At 38.9% G+C, this 17,141-nt stretch overlaps 1 protein-coding gene across 1 annotated transcript in view; it reads right to left on the bottom strand.

The window, feature by feature from the left end:
* Nucleotides 1-500: 500 nt before the first annotated feature.
* Nucleotides 501-17,141, bottom strand: part of cygb2 (cytoglobin 2) — a 34,916-nt gene continuing 18,275 nt past the window's right edge. Inside the window, exons 2-3 of the mRNA XM_006787491.3 lie at nt 12,971-13,202; nt 501-7,304 (exon numbers count right to left, since the gene is read on the bottom strand). Coding sequence (XP_006787554.1) covers nt 7,140-7,304; nt 12,971-13,202 — 397 coding nt within the window. The 3' untranslated portion in view covers nt 501-7,139. The remainder of the gene's footprint in view (nt 7,305-12,970; nt 13,203-17,141) is intronic.

The following is a 17,141-nucleotide window of genomic DNA, read 5'->3' as shown; positions in this document are numbered from 1 at the left end:
TCGGAGCCGCGGACCTTCAGTAATAGTAATAAATCACATTCAAGTAGTTGTAAACAGCATGGTAATATATTAAGTAATCCAAAGTATTCAGAATATGTTACTCTCATTGAGTAACGTAACGGAATACGTTACAAAATACATTTTGGGGCATGTATTCTGTAATCTGTAGGGGAATACATTTTAAAAGTAACCTTCCCAACACTGTATATGAAGCACTCATGTACTGCACTGTACTGCACACAGGTGATGTAACCTGGATGTAATGTTGTGTCGTGCAGACGCAGGGAACAATCAATTACCTGAACAGGCATGATTATGTAACATGCAGGAAACTGATAATTTCACCATTTCAGTTTCACTTCGGCCTGGCACATCTTGAACCTCTTGGTTGTTTGTAGTTAAAAACAGGTAAAACCAGAGGCTTGGTTCCCATTTTGATCCAAATCATCAGTGTGTACACAGTAATCTTTAAAAAACACAAAGACAGACAAATTTACAAGTAGAGTTTATTGATGGTCATGATTGATTTTCACCAGGTCTGCGAAGGTACAAGTCTGTGCAAACATGCTCAAAAACACTACAAAGCCACTGAATTCGCTCCCAGCAACAGTGTACAGTTACATATGCATATACAGTACTGAAATACACAGAACCTTCCTCAGAGATATATTTAGAAAAATATAAAGTCCTAACTTTCCAACTCATAGACAGGAACATTTCACAACAAAAACGCACAAGTCCACATGTGCTGTGATGCCCTTATTAGCTGAAAGGGAATGAACATGAACATATGATATGGATTGAATGAGCCAAAAAATTTACATTTTTAGATTAAAATAAGTGAATTATGTTGCAATAGATGCGGCAGTAGTAAACTTTGCATGTGAGAACATGCCCAACCGTGTGCGTGTGGAAAGCAATGCAGCGATGTGTTTAACTAGGATGTGTCTACACATAATGCTGTGTGTTTATATTGTGGTGAGGTTCGTGCTGCACACAGATGGCGAGGTGCAGAGAGCCTGCAGCTTTGAAAAGGACCGCAGTGCATTTTTAAACCAGATCATTCAAGACCAGCAGCAGGTTTACTGCCTCCAAAGCGATTTGAGCCCAAGTGGAAACAGTTTTCTTGACGTTTGTTTGACTCCTGCGTGTATTTTTATCCACCTGTCTGAGTCATTGCTGTGAGAGATTAGCTCGCGGCTCAGCTTCGAAGGGGAGCTTTCAGTAAACATTTGCAGGAGTCGAGAGTCGTTAAAGCAGCAATTAGTGTTTTCATTTCATTATCTAAAGATCACAAAGTGACATTTTCTTATGGCAGGCTAATCAGTGAAACTGAGCCGCTACGTGAATGTAATACCTTGGGATGTAAACTAGGTATTTGTGAGATAAGGAAGTTTGTTCTCTGCTTCTGTGTGCATGTGGGACATTTCAAAGGAGATCCTTGGAGATATTTACCATACCTCCCCGTGAAGACCACCTCGTCTGTTTAAATAAATCGTTAACAAAAAGAGTTTCTGTTCAAAAACAGAGCAAAAGAAAAATTAAATTGCTTTTTTATCAACGTCTGGTGTGCGAATGTTGGGAGATGACCACATAAGGACTTTCTTTATCACACCTTTTTTTTTAAAATCAACAGCAGCTACAACCACTTTTACAGTTTATTAAAGTTTTTGCTATAATTAAACTCTTTTTTTTTTTTTTAAATCATCTGAAAATCTGCAATAATTAGAGGATTAACCCTGCAACACCAGGTGCGTCATATTTGACACTTTCTGAGACATCTACATCCGTTTGATTTTTGTTAACCCTAACCCCATTAAATCCTTTTCTTATGTGCAAAATGATATAAAATAAAACTCATATGAAAACTCATATGTAATTATTTTTCTTACTTTGTCAGACGGTTCAAACAAACAATTTGAAATTTCTGGCAATTTTTGTGGTTCAGGCTTACAGGGTTAACTGTTTGGTACAAACACAAGTAGACAAATTTAAAAACCTTATCAGTCTTTGAATTTGAGCCAATACTAAAACTAATTTCCTCGACGCAGCGAGGCCCACTCGAGAGACAATTTTGCTCAAATTGTTCAGAAACAAATATAATTTATCAAGTAAAAGCAAGAGTTGAATCCAAATTATGAAGCAATTCTTGGCCTTGTTTCACTGTCAGTGAAGCACAAGGTGGTTGATGTAGCAGCTCATAAGGTACACGATCCGTCGCCATTCACAGATTACTGTCACGTCATCACGGTCTGGGCCGTTTAGTCTCACTTCTGAATTTTGGACATTTTTAATGCAATGTTTCGTTTTGTGGTTCCCTTATGTGTTCATTTCTGTGTCCCAGCTTTTGTTAATAGCTGCTCTTGGTCTGCTTCAAGTGTCGTCTCATTTGTTTACCGTTTTATTCTTAAGTCTAGCTTTCTTACATCAGTTTTGCTTCCTGCCTGTGCTTTTCTCCTGATTGTTTGCACCGCTGTTTGCCTCTCCTGATTGGCCTCCTGTGTGTATAAATTGCCCGATCTTCCTTCTCTTAGAGCTCAAAGTGGTTGTTAATACTCCCTTGTATTCTGCCTTCACATGTGCCTGGAGTTTCTTTTGTTTGTCTCTTTGAAGGATTTTGTACTCCTTTGTCCTCAACCTGAATAAAGGTTAGTTTTGAATCCTACACTGATTCAGCTCTGTCTGGGAGAGAGGCATCTGCTAGTATATATTATTATTATTATTATTATTCATTTAACAAAAGAATTTCAACCAATATGACCTCGCCCTCTGCTACCACGCCCCCTCTCCCCATCGTGACCACGCCCTCCATCATGACCAAGTAGTATGCAACATGTGTGCAAAAGCAATATTTGAAGTCATCGCATCCTTTGATATTTTACAAAGTTATTATTATTTATTTTGTGGCGCATGCAACAATGTTTTATCCTTTTATGTCAATGATTTTGCTAAATGGACTGAATCGAATGCTGTTCAGTACATCAGGTGCGAGTGAGTTGTAAGTATGCTTAAAGTTTGTAAAGTGAAAGCGATAAAGGGCCCATAAAAGAACACATTTAACATTAACCTTGAGCATCGTTTGGGTGAAGTGATAAGTGTGCAAGCTTCACTAAAATCAGATCAGTACTGTAGGCCTACGACACCTGAGCTTCACCAAGGCGTCAGTCTTTCAGGCAGATGAGCTAAAAACAAGCACTGCGTGTTTTCTTCACTTGGGCTCTTTGGTAAAAATTCAATCACACATCAGGGGGCTGTTTTTCTAAAGGATATCATGACAGAATAATATTTAAACCCACTGGTGCAAGACAAAAACAAAACACTTAGAACTTTAGAGAACGCTTTTACCAAAAACGCTGGGACGCTGTATAACATATAAACAAAACAGAATGCAAGAATGTGCAAATCTCAAACCCATATTTTATTTATAGAAATGATCAAGCAGAGACATTTTAGAATTTCAGGAAAAACCTCTCATTTTTAGTTCGATGGCAGCAACACGTCTTAAAAAAAGTTGAAACAGAGTCACTAACATGCAAAAAAACCATCTACAAATGGAATAACCCAGAATAATGCTGTTCAACATAAACAGGCATGATTCTGTCATGGAAATCACTGCACGGGCTTCCAGAAAACATCGTCTGAACACAGATCACAATGACAGCCACTAAAAGTTCTCTCAAGCCAAGAAGAAGCCACATGTGAACACGATCCAGACACAGTGCCTCCTTCTCTGAGCCAAAGCTCTTTTAAAATGGACTGAGTCAAAGTAGAAACTGTTCTCTACTCAAATCATTCAAGATGTGAACTGACCCGCCTGCAGTCCCGACCTTTCAACAAAATGAAAAACACAACAAAAGAAGACCCGGAACCTTTAAGCAGCTAAAATCCTCTATCAGACAAAATGGCACAAAAGTCCAGCAGCTGTTCTCCTCTGTTCCCAGATGTTTACAGACTGTTGTTAAAACAAAAAGGATGCTACAGAGCGGTTATCACTGACTTGTCCCAACTTTTGAGATGTTTTGCTGCCATCAATTCAAAATGAGTTTCTTAAAAATTGTACATTTTCTCATTTTAATGATTTGATTTGTTTTGTATGTTCTATTATAAATAAAATAAGAGTTAATGAAATTTCAACTCATTGCATTTCTGTATTTATTTACATTTTTCACAGCATCCCAGTTTTTTTCCTTTGATTGTGTTGTGTGTTTGTAATCGAGAATCTGAATCTGCTTTCAGTCAATGAAAGACGTGTATGCACGTCTATAGCGCTGTTGTGAATGACCGTGGTGGGTTTAATGCCATCTGTCCACTCGTAATTGTTTTCCTTCTCAGTGACGCGCTCCGAGCAGAGGCAATGGGAAGTTACATTAGATGAATGGCCAAACGAGGAGGAGAGGAGACTCATTACCTCCTCATTAATGCCAGATGCTGATGCCGACGGGGGTCAGATGGGAGAAACAAGACGTCACTGCAGCAGACGCAAACTGCAGATTGGATCAAGTGTCCACCCTAAACAGATTTGCTGTGTGTGTTTGAGAAGATGGGGACTGCCAGCAGGAGCACATGAACTTCAAAGAAGGTGAGGTCAGGTAAGGTAACGAGAAGGCAGCACAGGCCACATTCTGTAATACTTGGATTTTTTTTTTTTTTTTGCTTTTGACTGGTTAGAGATCTAAAGAAACCGACTGATGGCACTTCTGAAACAGATGTGTTTTCCACAGACCTCCAGAGTGGGTTTCTAAAGCCCTTAATGGAGACTTCAAAGCAGCATGACTCTCTGATCGGGTTTTAAAGATGTAAACTAAGCGACCGTCCTGTAAATATTCACATGAGAGATGTCTTATGGCATGCCTGTGCGTGAAAGTGTAAGCGTGCACCTGCTGATATTTTCCATCTCACTTTCACATTGTTAGTGTGTGTGCAATGAGATGAAATGAGGGGAAAAAAAGCAAAGCCAGCCCTCTTTTACGCATCCACAGGTCGTGTCCTTGAGTTGTAAACGAAGGTAGAAGAGTGTGCACATTTACTCACTGTACACTTATACAAACAACACCTCAGTAAAGTTAAACAAGACATTAAATAGAGAGAAAAGGGGCCGCACGTCCCCTGAACATGAGGATATACTGAAGCAGGACACAAAGAGGATCTATTAACAGTCAGCAGCTCCATGGTCCCGTAGCCGGGGCTTCAACAACTAACTGCCCCCTCTAATAGCTAAAAGTCATTCTGTGTCTAAGCATTTCTTCCATCTTTCAAAGTATTGTGAAGTGTATTCATGTGCGTCGCCTTGAAACTGCAGGTTTCCACAGAAATGAACTGTGTTAAGTATAATCCGCATTTATTTTCAGAAATAAATGTCTTTTCCTGCTCCAGATGGATAAAATACATGTTCGTAAGAGCGGGCCTGTCAAGCTTTGTGTTTCTGGATGTGGTGGGGTGGGATTTTATTTTATTTTTTTACAGTATTCTGATAAAACACATTAGACCTTTTGCTGCGTTTGGGTAGAATTTGACACATTTTAAATTACAGTTTTCATGGATGTCTATTTTTCATTCAAACAAGGCTTCAAAGTAGCTGTGCAGTCACACAATCCCATTTTATTTAGCTTTGAGAGAGTTCATCCTAAGGCTAACCCCTGTAACAAGTTCCAAGAGGTTCCTATTATGTACCATAAACGTCTGGGGGACAAAGACTGAACATACCAAGCAAACATTCTCAACGACCCTGGACCTACTTTTCTAGCAAGTGATCCACGTTCAACAACCGATTAGATCATTAGAACAAGCATATGTATTTAAAACCTATTCAAACATAGGTGATATAATCAAATATAATACAATTACATTTCACCTTTTACTGTTTAATATGAAAAAAATGTAAGAATAAGCTAAAATTCTCTCATTCGTTGTTGTTGTACTCTAAACTGTTTTAAGATGCAGTGATTTTGAAAAGATAAATGTCTAAAATTGTTTATTTATTTATTTTAAAAACAATCATCAGTAGTTTGCATAAATGGAGAACTATGAATGTCCATTAACAGTTTTGTAGTAAATCAATTAGCTGTCAGTCAATTATCTTTGTTTTAAAAGGAACAAGGACACATGCATTTAATTTGTCCATTTAGCTGGATCTCTATTTTACATGGAAACAACGTCCCCATCAGCCCATCTCTAGTTATTGTTAGCTGACAAAAGGTGATCTTTTTCAGTAATTTTTGTCTGGGAAAAAAATGCTGTGTTTGCCGGGTATTAAAAACTCCATAAGATACCTTCATACAAGAAAAATAAAAAATAAAAATAAAATAATAATAATAATAAAGGTCAAATAAAATATGACCATCAAGTGGACCAGTATAGCAAAAGCCATAATGGTCTGCTTGGGAAAATAATTCTGATTGCTACAGTGCCGGCCGGGTAGGACATCCAAAAAAGAAGTCTTCCACATTTTTCACACGTATTCTTTCGTCTTTTACGGTATTTGCAGGCTGCTGTTGCACTTCATATTTACAACTCTAGAAATATATTAACTTGCACAGCTAATGTCGATTAGCAAATTCTGCTTTTATCCTCATCTGCCTCTAATTAAAGTGCATCTGCCACTGTTACAATTTTGAACCTTTTGCAAGAATGCAAAGCTTGACAGGCTTACAAACGGAAGGATTGGTCAACTTTTAACTGATTCTAGAAGTTAATTAACACTTTTGGAGCAGTCTTATCTCAGCAGGTGTATAAAAAGGAAGATTTTATGCTACACAGAAAGTGACTGGTTGTGTGCCTCTGGCAGCAACAGCAGTGTGTGCGGATGTCAAACTGATAGTTAGCCTTAGCAGTGATAACACAGCAGAGTGCCACTGATGTAAGTGGAAATCTAACAGCAGTTAAATAAAATGATGTTTGGCTACATTACTTGGTGTCCAACTGATCTGATCTCCGAGACGTGCAAAGCTTAGCACCAAAATGCATCTAAAAGAAGTTGAATAAGGAAACAAAATTGCACGGATTACCATGTTAATCTGATCCATGTCTGTGAAACCATCGTTGCAAAATCTCCATCAACATTTTAAACACATTATTTTGCCTCTCTTTAAACTTCATTGAGTCCACTGAAAACTTCTTTACCACCTCTTCTTCCCGACTCTTCACACTGCCGAGCTGGAGACCTGGAGCCAGCCCACCTCTGTGTAGGCCCCCGTCACATGCCAGTACACCGCCCCCATCAGTTTGGTCCACACCATCTGCACCTCTGCCGTGAAGAATTCTGGGAAATCTTCAGAAAACACCTCCAGCATCACACTGCTCAGGATCTGAGAGGAAGGGGTGACAAACAAATTTCATTAAGCGAGCCACAGAGAGATGGAGAGCGAGGGGAAATGTGGCTATTGAGATAATAAGGGTGGGGGTGCGAGTAATGCAGAAAAATTGTGTTCTGTGGGTAAAGCGGGAACAGAGTGATGGAGAAATAGGAATTCATTTCAGCGTTACAGAGAAGTGGGCGAGACAGGTGAGAATTGAAAATGATAACTGTAAAACATGAAAGCAGTGGGTGGACAGGCGAAACAAAGGAACAGAAATGACAAAGTCGAGAGAAAGAGCAGCAGAGGTGGCTAAAGCAAAAGCACAGACAGAGAAAGCTCAGTGTAAGTGTGGCAGCCCGCCATAAAGTCAGCTGACCTGGGCAGAACTGGGGCAATAAAACCAAACTGCTGATGCTGATTTAACAAAAGCTTCTCAACACGAGGTTATGAGGGGGGAGGCTCTATTAAAGCTTTGAGTCATATTTGACATGTTATGTGACACCAAACAAAAGGATTTCTATCGGCTGAGCAGCTGCATGAATGTGATATGGATGAAAGTTACTGTGCTGGCAAAATCAAAACTATAGCCCTCTTTGTGTGGTTTTACCTGGAGACATCAAGTAATTTGTTACCGATTTCAGTTTTGAACATTTTCATCTATTCGCATTTCTGTACGATGCAACAAAGAGGGGATATCCCGAACATGGTCATCTCAGACACATAGCTCCGGCTGTGAGCACAGAAGCCCCGCCTACCATCTATTCAAGCCTTCTGTTTGCAAGGAGCTACAACAGCTCGTTTTAGAACAGAGGCTGAAGCGAGGCTTATCTTCTCATAAAACGTGGACTAAAATAGTGTGTTTAAGGTGTGTTATCAACAGGTAAAAATATGTTTATTGTAAATTATTATTAATGTGATTTATGTAAAAGCTGTTCCAGTAGAGTCCAAGACTACATCCTATATGGAGCTGAACACACGACGTCTCCATAGAAGGAAGCACAAAACATGCTGAAGAGGTTGAAGCTTTTAGGACATAAATGTATCTTTGTTTGTTTTGTGTTGGGGTTTTTGTTTGTTTGTTTGTTTTGGGGTTGTTTTTTTTTGGTTGGTTGGTTGGTTGGGGGGGGGGGGGGGTTATTGCTAAACTGTCAAAGCATATGAGGCTTTGTTTTCTTCTAAACAATCTTCAATGGCAGTAGAGGATATCCACTTTGTCTCTCTCTTTTAAAAAAAATCCTTTACATGAACACATGGCCTTCAGTTTACTTGGGTGAGAGAACATATTGTACAGAGTAAAAGACCTAATCTTCCCATTCGTAAGACCACTGATTAGAAATTATCTAATCAACTTGAAGGTGAGGCTAACTGTCACTCAAATGTGACGACAGTTGGAGTTAAGAATTACCAAATAACCCAACGTGTAAGTCTTTGGACTGTGGGAGGCACAGGGAGAGCATCAAGCTCCACACTGGGGTGTCTCCAGCTGGCTAGTGGACTCAAACACAGGACCGTCTTGCTGTCAGGCAACAGTGTTAACTGTGGCACCACTATGGCACAAACCCTTTATCTTATTAAACTAAATGAATAAAGGTAGTTGATGATGATCTGGTAGAATTTATTTCTGTATCCTGCCCAGTGGCCGGCATGAAGAATGTAATCAGTGAACAGTGTGGGCTCTCGTATTTCATCCGGTCATTAGATCTAAGGACTTCTGGTTGTATCAATGTCTGTACGGAGCGTTTGGACATTCGGGAAGCAACTTGGTGCTTCCTTGAGTCACTGCGGTTTTGTTTTATATTTATCAAACATAAATGTTGCAGTATACAGTCCTCAGAGGTGATTATCAGGTCATTGTGTTTGTTTGGTACCTAATTCGCTTGGACAAACATCTGGATGTTCTCCTTCAGTCGTTGTTGCTTGTTTCTTGTTCCCATATCTCCCCACTGTTTCTTGTACAGAGTTTCTTAGTTTTTTCTCACTTATATGTGCAGCACCTTCAGTTTTACCACCTGGCTGTCAGTTTCAGTTTTGTCTTAGCCATTAAGTCAACCTTAAAAACACACAAACACAAAAAAAAACCCTTCAGGCCATAATGTGACATATTATGAAAAAAAAAAAAACAGGAAGTATGAAATGTATGACTGGCCTAAAAAAAAGTCGGGCCTTGAACACGTGAGGTTGAAAATTCAAGGAATATACAGTGGGACTAATTTTTTTTAATGACCTATTCACAGAGTGATCAATGCAGGTCTAAATGGTGGTAGAGTTTTCTCTCGTTACTGTTGCGTTTATGAACCAACACAACATTCAGAAGACTTGAAGAGAAATAATCTACTTCCCCCGTCAGATGGAGCAGGAGGAACACTGAATGTAACACAAGTGTTATGTAAAAACATGAGCTGTATACAAAAATGAGTTTAAGACATTTTTAATTGGTTCTGATTCTGTCTACGCTTCTCTAAAAGCTAACTTTTCAATGTGCTCCAGGTCTGTGGAAAACTGTATTTACTTGTGAAGCACCTTACACATAAGGTTTTACAGAAACCTATAAGCAAAGTAAAGACTGATGTCGTTGCTGTTTTTTGTTGTTGTTGTTGTTGTTGTTTTTTTTTTTTTTTAAATTGTGCATAAAACTTTTTTTAATTTAAAAAGGTAGCAAGAGAGAAGGGGAAGGTTCACATGATGCTAGTGTGGATAGTGAAAATATTGGAGAAAGGATGTTGACTATTGAGCTGCTAGTCAGGAGGAAAAGATTCAGAGAAGATTCATAGATGTAGTGAAGGAGGAAATGCAGAGAGTTGGTGTGACAGAGGAGGATATTTGGGATGGTGTGAGAGAGAGATTAACTCCTGTGGCATGTAGTTGTTTCTTAAGTGGCTTATTTTACTGTTGTGGGTTTTTCTATATAATGTATTTGTTGCATTTTTTTTGTTCCAGTGGTTGATATGTTATGGGACCAAAAAGCTGCCACCTGGCATTTCTCTCACTTGTAAAGGAGATTTGATCTTAATAGGACTTATTGGTGTCACAGCTCTCTGCATATATATGTGTGTTTTTTCAGGAATTTGGACTGTTCGTCCACTGTTCGTAAATCACTGGAAACTAATTTTCTGAAAAACTCCAGGGTGTAGATTTTCAGAAGGATTTTTCCCCTGCTATATAAAGGACTGAATCTTATATCAGACGAGACATCCCTCTCCCAAAAGTCCAGCAGTTGGTCTTCTCAGTTGCCAGATGTTTATGGACTATTTTTAAAAGATTAGGGAATGCTCAATATTCCACGATTCTTTGTTTTCTTAGTGTTTAGATAGTTTCATGTATTTCCCCCTTAATTGCCTCAGTTTAATAGTGGGAGTTTAATTCTTCCCCTATCCTCTTCTGTCAAGTCTCCTGTAGTAAATCCCTGTATGCATTTTCCCACTTCCTGTTTTATCTTGTGAATTAGTGTTCCTTGTGCTTTGCTTCCAGCGTGCTTCCCTTGTCTCGTCTTGTGTCTCGTCTGTGATCTAGTTCAACTGTTTCATTTTCCTCATCTCTCTCCACTTCCCCAATCCTTCCCCAATCCAGGCACTGTTGGATCCTTCGCCATGTGTTTTCAAGCTTTTGTTTCTTTTGAATTATTTCAACCAGCTTGCTTTAAGATCAGTCTTCCCGCGTCTGTGTTAGGGTTAGGATTAGTAATGTAAACATCATGATCAGAATGTCTGGCAGGCAGAGAATGGACCCAGAGTCCAGGACTCAACAGATGGAAGCAAACTTAAAATCACAGCTTTATTTATGCTAGCAAAAGCAACACAGAGTTGAAAAGGAACAAGCTTGAGGCTAAACAGATGGACAGAGGCACACACACCATGAGAGAAAAGAAGGAGACACAGATAATATGTACACAAGAGGAGATTAGGGCAGAGTAGAGACACCTGGGAGCACAGCTGAACAGAATGTGGCAAAACAAAGCAAAAAGAGGAAGCACATGAGCAAGGGACTATCAAAATAAAACAGGAAGTAACACATGCTGAGACCAGGACTAAGACGTAAAAGCTTGGCAGAACAAACAATGGAACGGGACACAAGAAGAGACAGAAAGGGTAACAAAACATGGAGATACAACTGATGACAAGACACAGAGATGAGACTAGGACAGAATGAACCCATAAGGCAACTAACTGCTTCTTTCACAAATTTCCCAGGTGGTGTTAGGGCAGCTTTGGATTTCATTATTATAAGATGGTTTGGATTGAGAGGTTCAGTTGCCTTTGGGTAACTGATACCATCAAGAAGTGACTATTTACAATAGACTTGGCTTCACAAAACAGAGTTCAAAGAGAGCCATCATCCTCCTGCACATTAAGCAGTAGTGGCGTTCAGCATGTTATGAATGGTCCTAATGTGGCGTTCCCAGACGCCACCTGCATGACTTGCAGAAGGAGCATTGAAAATGAACCAATCCCACTATCTGTCTACCAGGAAAGCTTCCAGTGCCTGTATGTAACATTGCTTGAGAGCGTCTCTGAATTCATTTTTAGCTCCTTCGAAGTTTGTGCCCTGGTTACACTGAGTTGGCAAACAGCTCCTCTCAGGCTAATGAAGCATCTAAGTGCATTTATTGATGCATCTGTTGATAAGTCTTCTAGCGTCTCAATGATTATGGGAGTATCTCAGGTTCCAGTAAAATTTGTTGTGACAGAATGTCTGCTGCGCAAAGACCTCTCAAGGCGTGGTCAGCTGGGACTGAGCTAAATTGAGCACATGGAAGCATGTAGCATAACTATAGAAAGAGAGAGAATTTACAGACATCTAAAAATGTAACTAATGTTGTACCAAAGACTTTTATGCAGCTTATTCTTGTTAAGCGCAAGACAAGCTGCTCTATACAGGTTACACGTCTGAATGTCTCTGTCATTCACGCTACTGCGCACAGAGCTCCAACAACTCCAGTAACGGCAATTTTATGGAACAGACCAGCGGTTTATTACATAAAGTAATAAAACAAGAAGCAAGAACTAGAAATATAAATAACTACAAGGCTCTAAGAAATACTAAACTCAAGGCAAATATAGAGCTAGAACATAAATATTCCTTAAATCCAAAAGAACAAATCATAAATCCAAAAATAAAACTCAACACAGGGTTAAAGATCTGGGACTACATTAATGCATTTGTTATTATTGGTTTTTATGCCCATGCATGTTTTTACATTATACAGAACAATGATTACAAGATAAACTTGAAAACTTGATGCTCCATAAAATTCTTCCATAATTTGTTTGCATGTGTCTAAGTAAAGGTTGAAGCCTCCAGCTTCACAAAAGCTTGAAGTATTTCTATTAAAAACACACACAAAGCAAAACACTGCAGCTACATTTGAGAAATAAAATAGAAAAACAAGTAAAACAAGAATTCTGTCCTGAGTAAAGTGGCAAAAGTGAAATATCCCCCATGATATTAGACTGGTAATGAGAAAATTCTTTGGGCTGCTTTGACAATTGAAGGGGCTGCTGAAGCAAGAAAATACCCTTATTAAACTGCTAGTTATTCAGGATAGAGAACCCCTGACAATAATCGTCTCTGCTTTGTTTCATGGCTGCACTGATGAAGTGCAGCCATGAAACATAAAAGTGTTTAAAACAAAGTCTGGGAAAAAAAAGCCCAAAAAACGGGTCATTTTCTAAAGTTACCTTAAAGTACACGGGTTCCACTTTGTGTTTGATAGCGTGGGCTTTTCCCACCAGGGCCAGCACCGACGACACCTTCTCAGGGTCGTGAAGGTTTTCCACCACACTGTTGATGGCATTCATCACCCTGCAGGCATGCTGCCGGAGTTGGCTGCTCCGTGCCATCTCCTCAGGATCCTCCAGGTGCTGAAACTGGCTAAAATACTGTTTGGCCGATGGGAAGTTGACAAAAAACCTAAAGAGGTGAATAAAATTCATCATTAAAATATGAAAACAAAATAGCTTCTTTTTTTTCTTTTTTTCTTTTTTTACATCCAGGTTGATGTGTGTGAATGAATACGTCAGTGTTTTTACATTTTGGACCAATACTGTCCACAGAGGATGAAGTCTGCTGATCAATTCCTGATTTTTACGTGGGAACCACAAACAGAGTAAAACTGCTGATAATAATATTTGCAGCACCCCTATCTTTCTAGCAAAAGTCAGTTATTGTTTACAGTTTTTGTTATTTTTCTACACAGACTTAAAAAATCAGATGAGAGAAAGATTCAGAATAAAATACAGCTTATTGTCCACAACCCCTCATTCATCAAAAGCTTGTACTCAAACATATGACTGTAAGTTAAAAATAATAGTTGAGATTGAACTGTATTTCCATTTCTATCAAAATTCAGGAGCTCCATATTTCAATTTGATTTTAATTGGTCGCCTTAAGGTGGTTTATATTGTAAGGTAAAATATTAGAAAGAAACTCAAACAACCACACAGGCCCCTATAAATGCGCACTTGGTGATTGTAGGAAGAAAAAACTCGATTTGAACAGGAAGAAATGTCCTGCAAAACCAGGCTCAGGGAGGCATTTGTGGAAAGGGAAAGAGTAAAGAGCAAAAAGAGGCATGAGTTCATTAAGATATGACGTGGTAGGATTATTCGAGATGTGAGGAAAAACATGTTTGTAAGCAAAATTCAATTCTGACTTTAACAGGGAGCAAAAGAAGAAACGCTAATATGGGAAACATATGGTTCCCCTTTCCAGTTCCAGTTAGTGTTTTCGCTGCAGTGTTCTGGATCTCCTGAAGGTGTTAATAACAAGACAATGATGGCGTGAGTCAAATGGAACAAAAGTCCGCTCCTGTATTGATGAAGTAAACGGCTGCCAACATGCCAACCACACGTGGAGAGAAAATGTGATTTTAAAGTCTTTGAAACAGAGAAACAAGAAAAAAAATAAACTTTTACAAAGTGGAATGAAGTAATCAGTGATCTTCTCTGCTCACCGACAGTAAGTGTACTAACAGCATTTCTTTCAAATGGAAAATATATACTGCACTTCCAGAGGATTTTCACAGAGAATGAGGAACAGAAGATTTAAAACCCTGAAACCATATATTACAAGGAACAAAAGAATTAGGAAAACACGAGCAACAAAACATCTTCATGCTGTTGTTTACGTTTGAATATCTGTTACAGCTAAAACATCTAGCAAGGCTTTATTGGCACAAATCCCATTAGACAACGGCAATAACAGCAGCGGCAATATATCATAATGAGAAGCACACATGCGTCTTAGCATTTGAAGGATGTGTCGACTTTGGCTTTATCCAAATTTACACATGAAATGAATGACCCAAAGCCATTTAGCCACTAAAACTATCATCCCAATGATACCCCAAAGCTTTTAAACTCTCTAAATGCCATAAATTTTAATCAACCAGTCTCTCTCTCTCTCCCTTTCTCTCTTTTTGACGTTTTTGACAAAAAGTGCAGTTCCTTTCTGTAAAGTGTTTAATTCGCCTTGGCACCATCCGTGCGGCAGGAAGTTCCCAGCAGAAACCTTTACATTACAGAAGCACTGATGAGACACTGCAGTCAAGACTGATCAGGCTCTTTGAGTGTAATTGGATGCAGGTGGGCTGAAGAGTGCCGTTTAATTTTCAAGCGCTGTGTATCAGTATAGCACGCTGAAAGACACCTACAGAGGTTGTAATATTAGAGATACATATTAAAGCATGTATGTTTTTTAGCTTCAGCAATGTCCCAGTTATGTATGTATGCTGAGATTTAACTGAAAGGTAAAAGATAATTGTTTGCCTTCTCAAATAAATATTATCAAGTAAAGCTTTAACTGGGCGACCGTGGCTCAGGGGGTTGGGAAGTGTATCTGTAACCGGAAGGTCGCCGGTTCAATCCCCGTACTCTCTGTCCTGGTCGTTGTGTCCTTGGGCAAGACGCTTTACCCTACCGCCTACTGGTGTTGGCCAGAGGGGCCGATGGCGCGATATGGCAGCCTCGCTTCTGTCAGTCTGCCCCAGGGCAGCTGTGGCTACAACCGTAGCTTGCCTCCACCAGTGTGTGAATGTGAGAGTGAATGAATAATGGCATTGTAAAGCGCTTTGGGTGCCTTGAAAAGCGCTATATAAATCCAATCCATTATTATTATTATTATTAACTGGTGGCATGGCCGGTTTGAATGAACTATATGCGATTGATGTGTTTTTTGGCATGTTAGGCCGATTGAGAACCAACCTAGCAATCCTCTGGATGATTCCACAACTGGTTCGAGAGTAACTGCTCAAGGTTTTTGGTTTCCCTTTAGTAAAATCTTTGGCAAACAGTAACCTGCAACAAAAACCTCATTGTGATTGCTTTGGTTGCCACAGTTGCATGGAAGATGCTGACTTGTCTGCAAGCACTCATCTACCCCCAAACAGCAACGATGCTTGACACAAACAAGATCCAGTTGCCTTCTAGGTAAAAGCTGTTTTACCACTAAAAGAACAACTTTTACTTTGAAGGTGAACAGTCTGTTTCCTGTTTGTGCTGCATTTGTCACAGTTTCTCAACAGTCATAGTAGCACTGTATGTTACTTGGTAACCACTGAAATTGGTCACAATGGGATCACAGGCCAATCACTGGACCAATGTAAACAGGGCTTAGCAGTTCATTTTAGAATGAATGCCACAACCACGCGCAGCAGACTGGGAACTACTTATTTTCTAAAAATAAAAAAATAATTTCAAAATTTAAAAAAAATCCTAAAAGTGAAGCAAACTTAGTGTTGCAAAGTTGCAAAAACTGAATTCCTCTTAAGGCCACTGATTCCAAAGCAAGTCAATCCTCAGACTGCCATGGTCTAATGTCTACGTTTACAGCATTAAACAACATTTACAGCCTGGTGGAAAAACTGATTTGGTCTTGGATATTTTCCCTCTTCATACGAACTCTGAGATGAATGGTTCTCTTCATTAAGTTGGACCTCTTCGCTGTGTTTGTGCCTTTTTTATTCATATCACAGAGGTAAAAATACAAAATATTAAAGATTAAAAAATGCAGACACAGTGTGTTAGATCAATTTTTATGATGTCTATGAAAATGACAAACTTTCAATCAGAATTATGATGAAAATAAATTGTGATTTATTTTTAATATGAATTCTTCTAACGCTCAAAGGTACGTTCCCTTTGATCGTGAGCAGGTAGCTTCCTGCTTGGCTTCTTGTCAGTGTAATGCAGTTTTCTGTTGTCTAAAAAAGAATATGGCTCACTGTGCTTGTTTGCTTGTCCTCCAATGTTTAATTCTAATATTGAATTTTTAGCACTAATTTGCAAGAATTTGTCTTGATCTCGATCCGATGCAGATCTCCCTCTTTAAATGGGACTACACAACATTTTTATTATTATTCCACCCATATTTTTCCCGTGATCTTCCTCGCTCCACCCTCTTAACAAAACAAAAAAATAAACAAAAAGAAAGAACTCATGCTGAACTAAATTAAAGCTTCCAATCCTGACTTCACCATCCACTGGGTGATGTCACATTGGCTTTGTCCATCTTTTGTTTACAGTTATTTACAGTTATGTTACGTCTGAAAAATGTTTCGTTTTATCACTCAATATATTGGCTATTTGCAGTAGGGAATAATTTGAACATACAGCAATATGATTCAACTGATTGGTAACAACTGACTGTTACCAAAAGATGAGCATCTTGGACCACTTTGAGCATTATGGAGCCACATTTTGTTGTAGCATTATGTTAAAGTAACATTTTAAACAAGCGATCTCAATAAGGCATCTGTAAGAAACTGCTGTATCTTAAAGCCTTTAAAGTCCATTTATTTAAAACATAAATGTAACACTTTAAACATCATACCATGTTATTAAATGGAGGTAT

The sequence above is a fragment of the Neolamprologus brichardi genome, chromosome 6 (genome assembly GCF_056152115.1).
Source record: "Neolamprologus brichardi isolate AB-2024 chromosome 6, ASM5615211v1, whole genome shotgun sequence".
NCBI classification, from domain to species: domain Eukaryota; kingdom Metazoa; phylum Chordata; class Actinopteri; order Cichliformes; family Cichlidae; genus Neolamprologus; species Neolamprologus brichardi.
The sequence above is the reverse complement of the archived record's forward strand: the minus strand, read 5'-3'. Positions and strand labels throughout refer to the sequence as shown.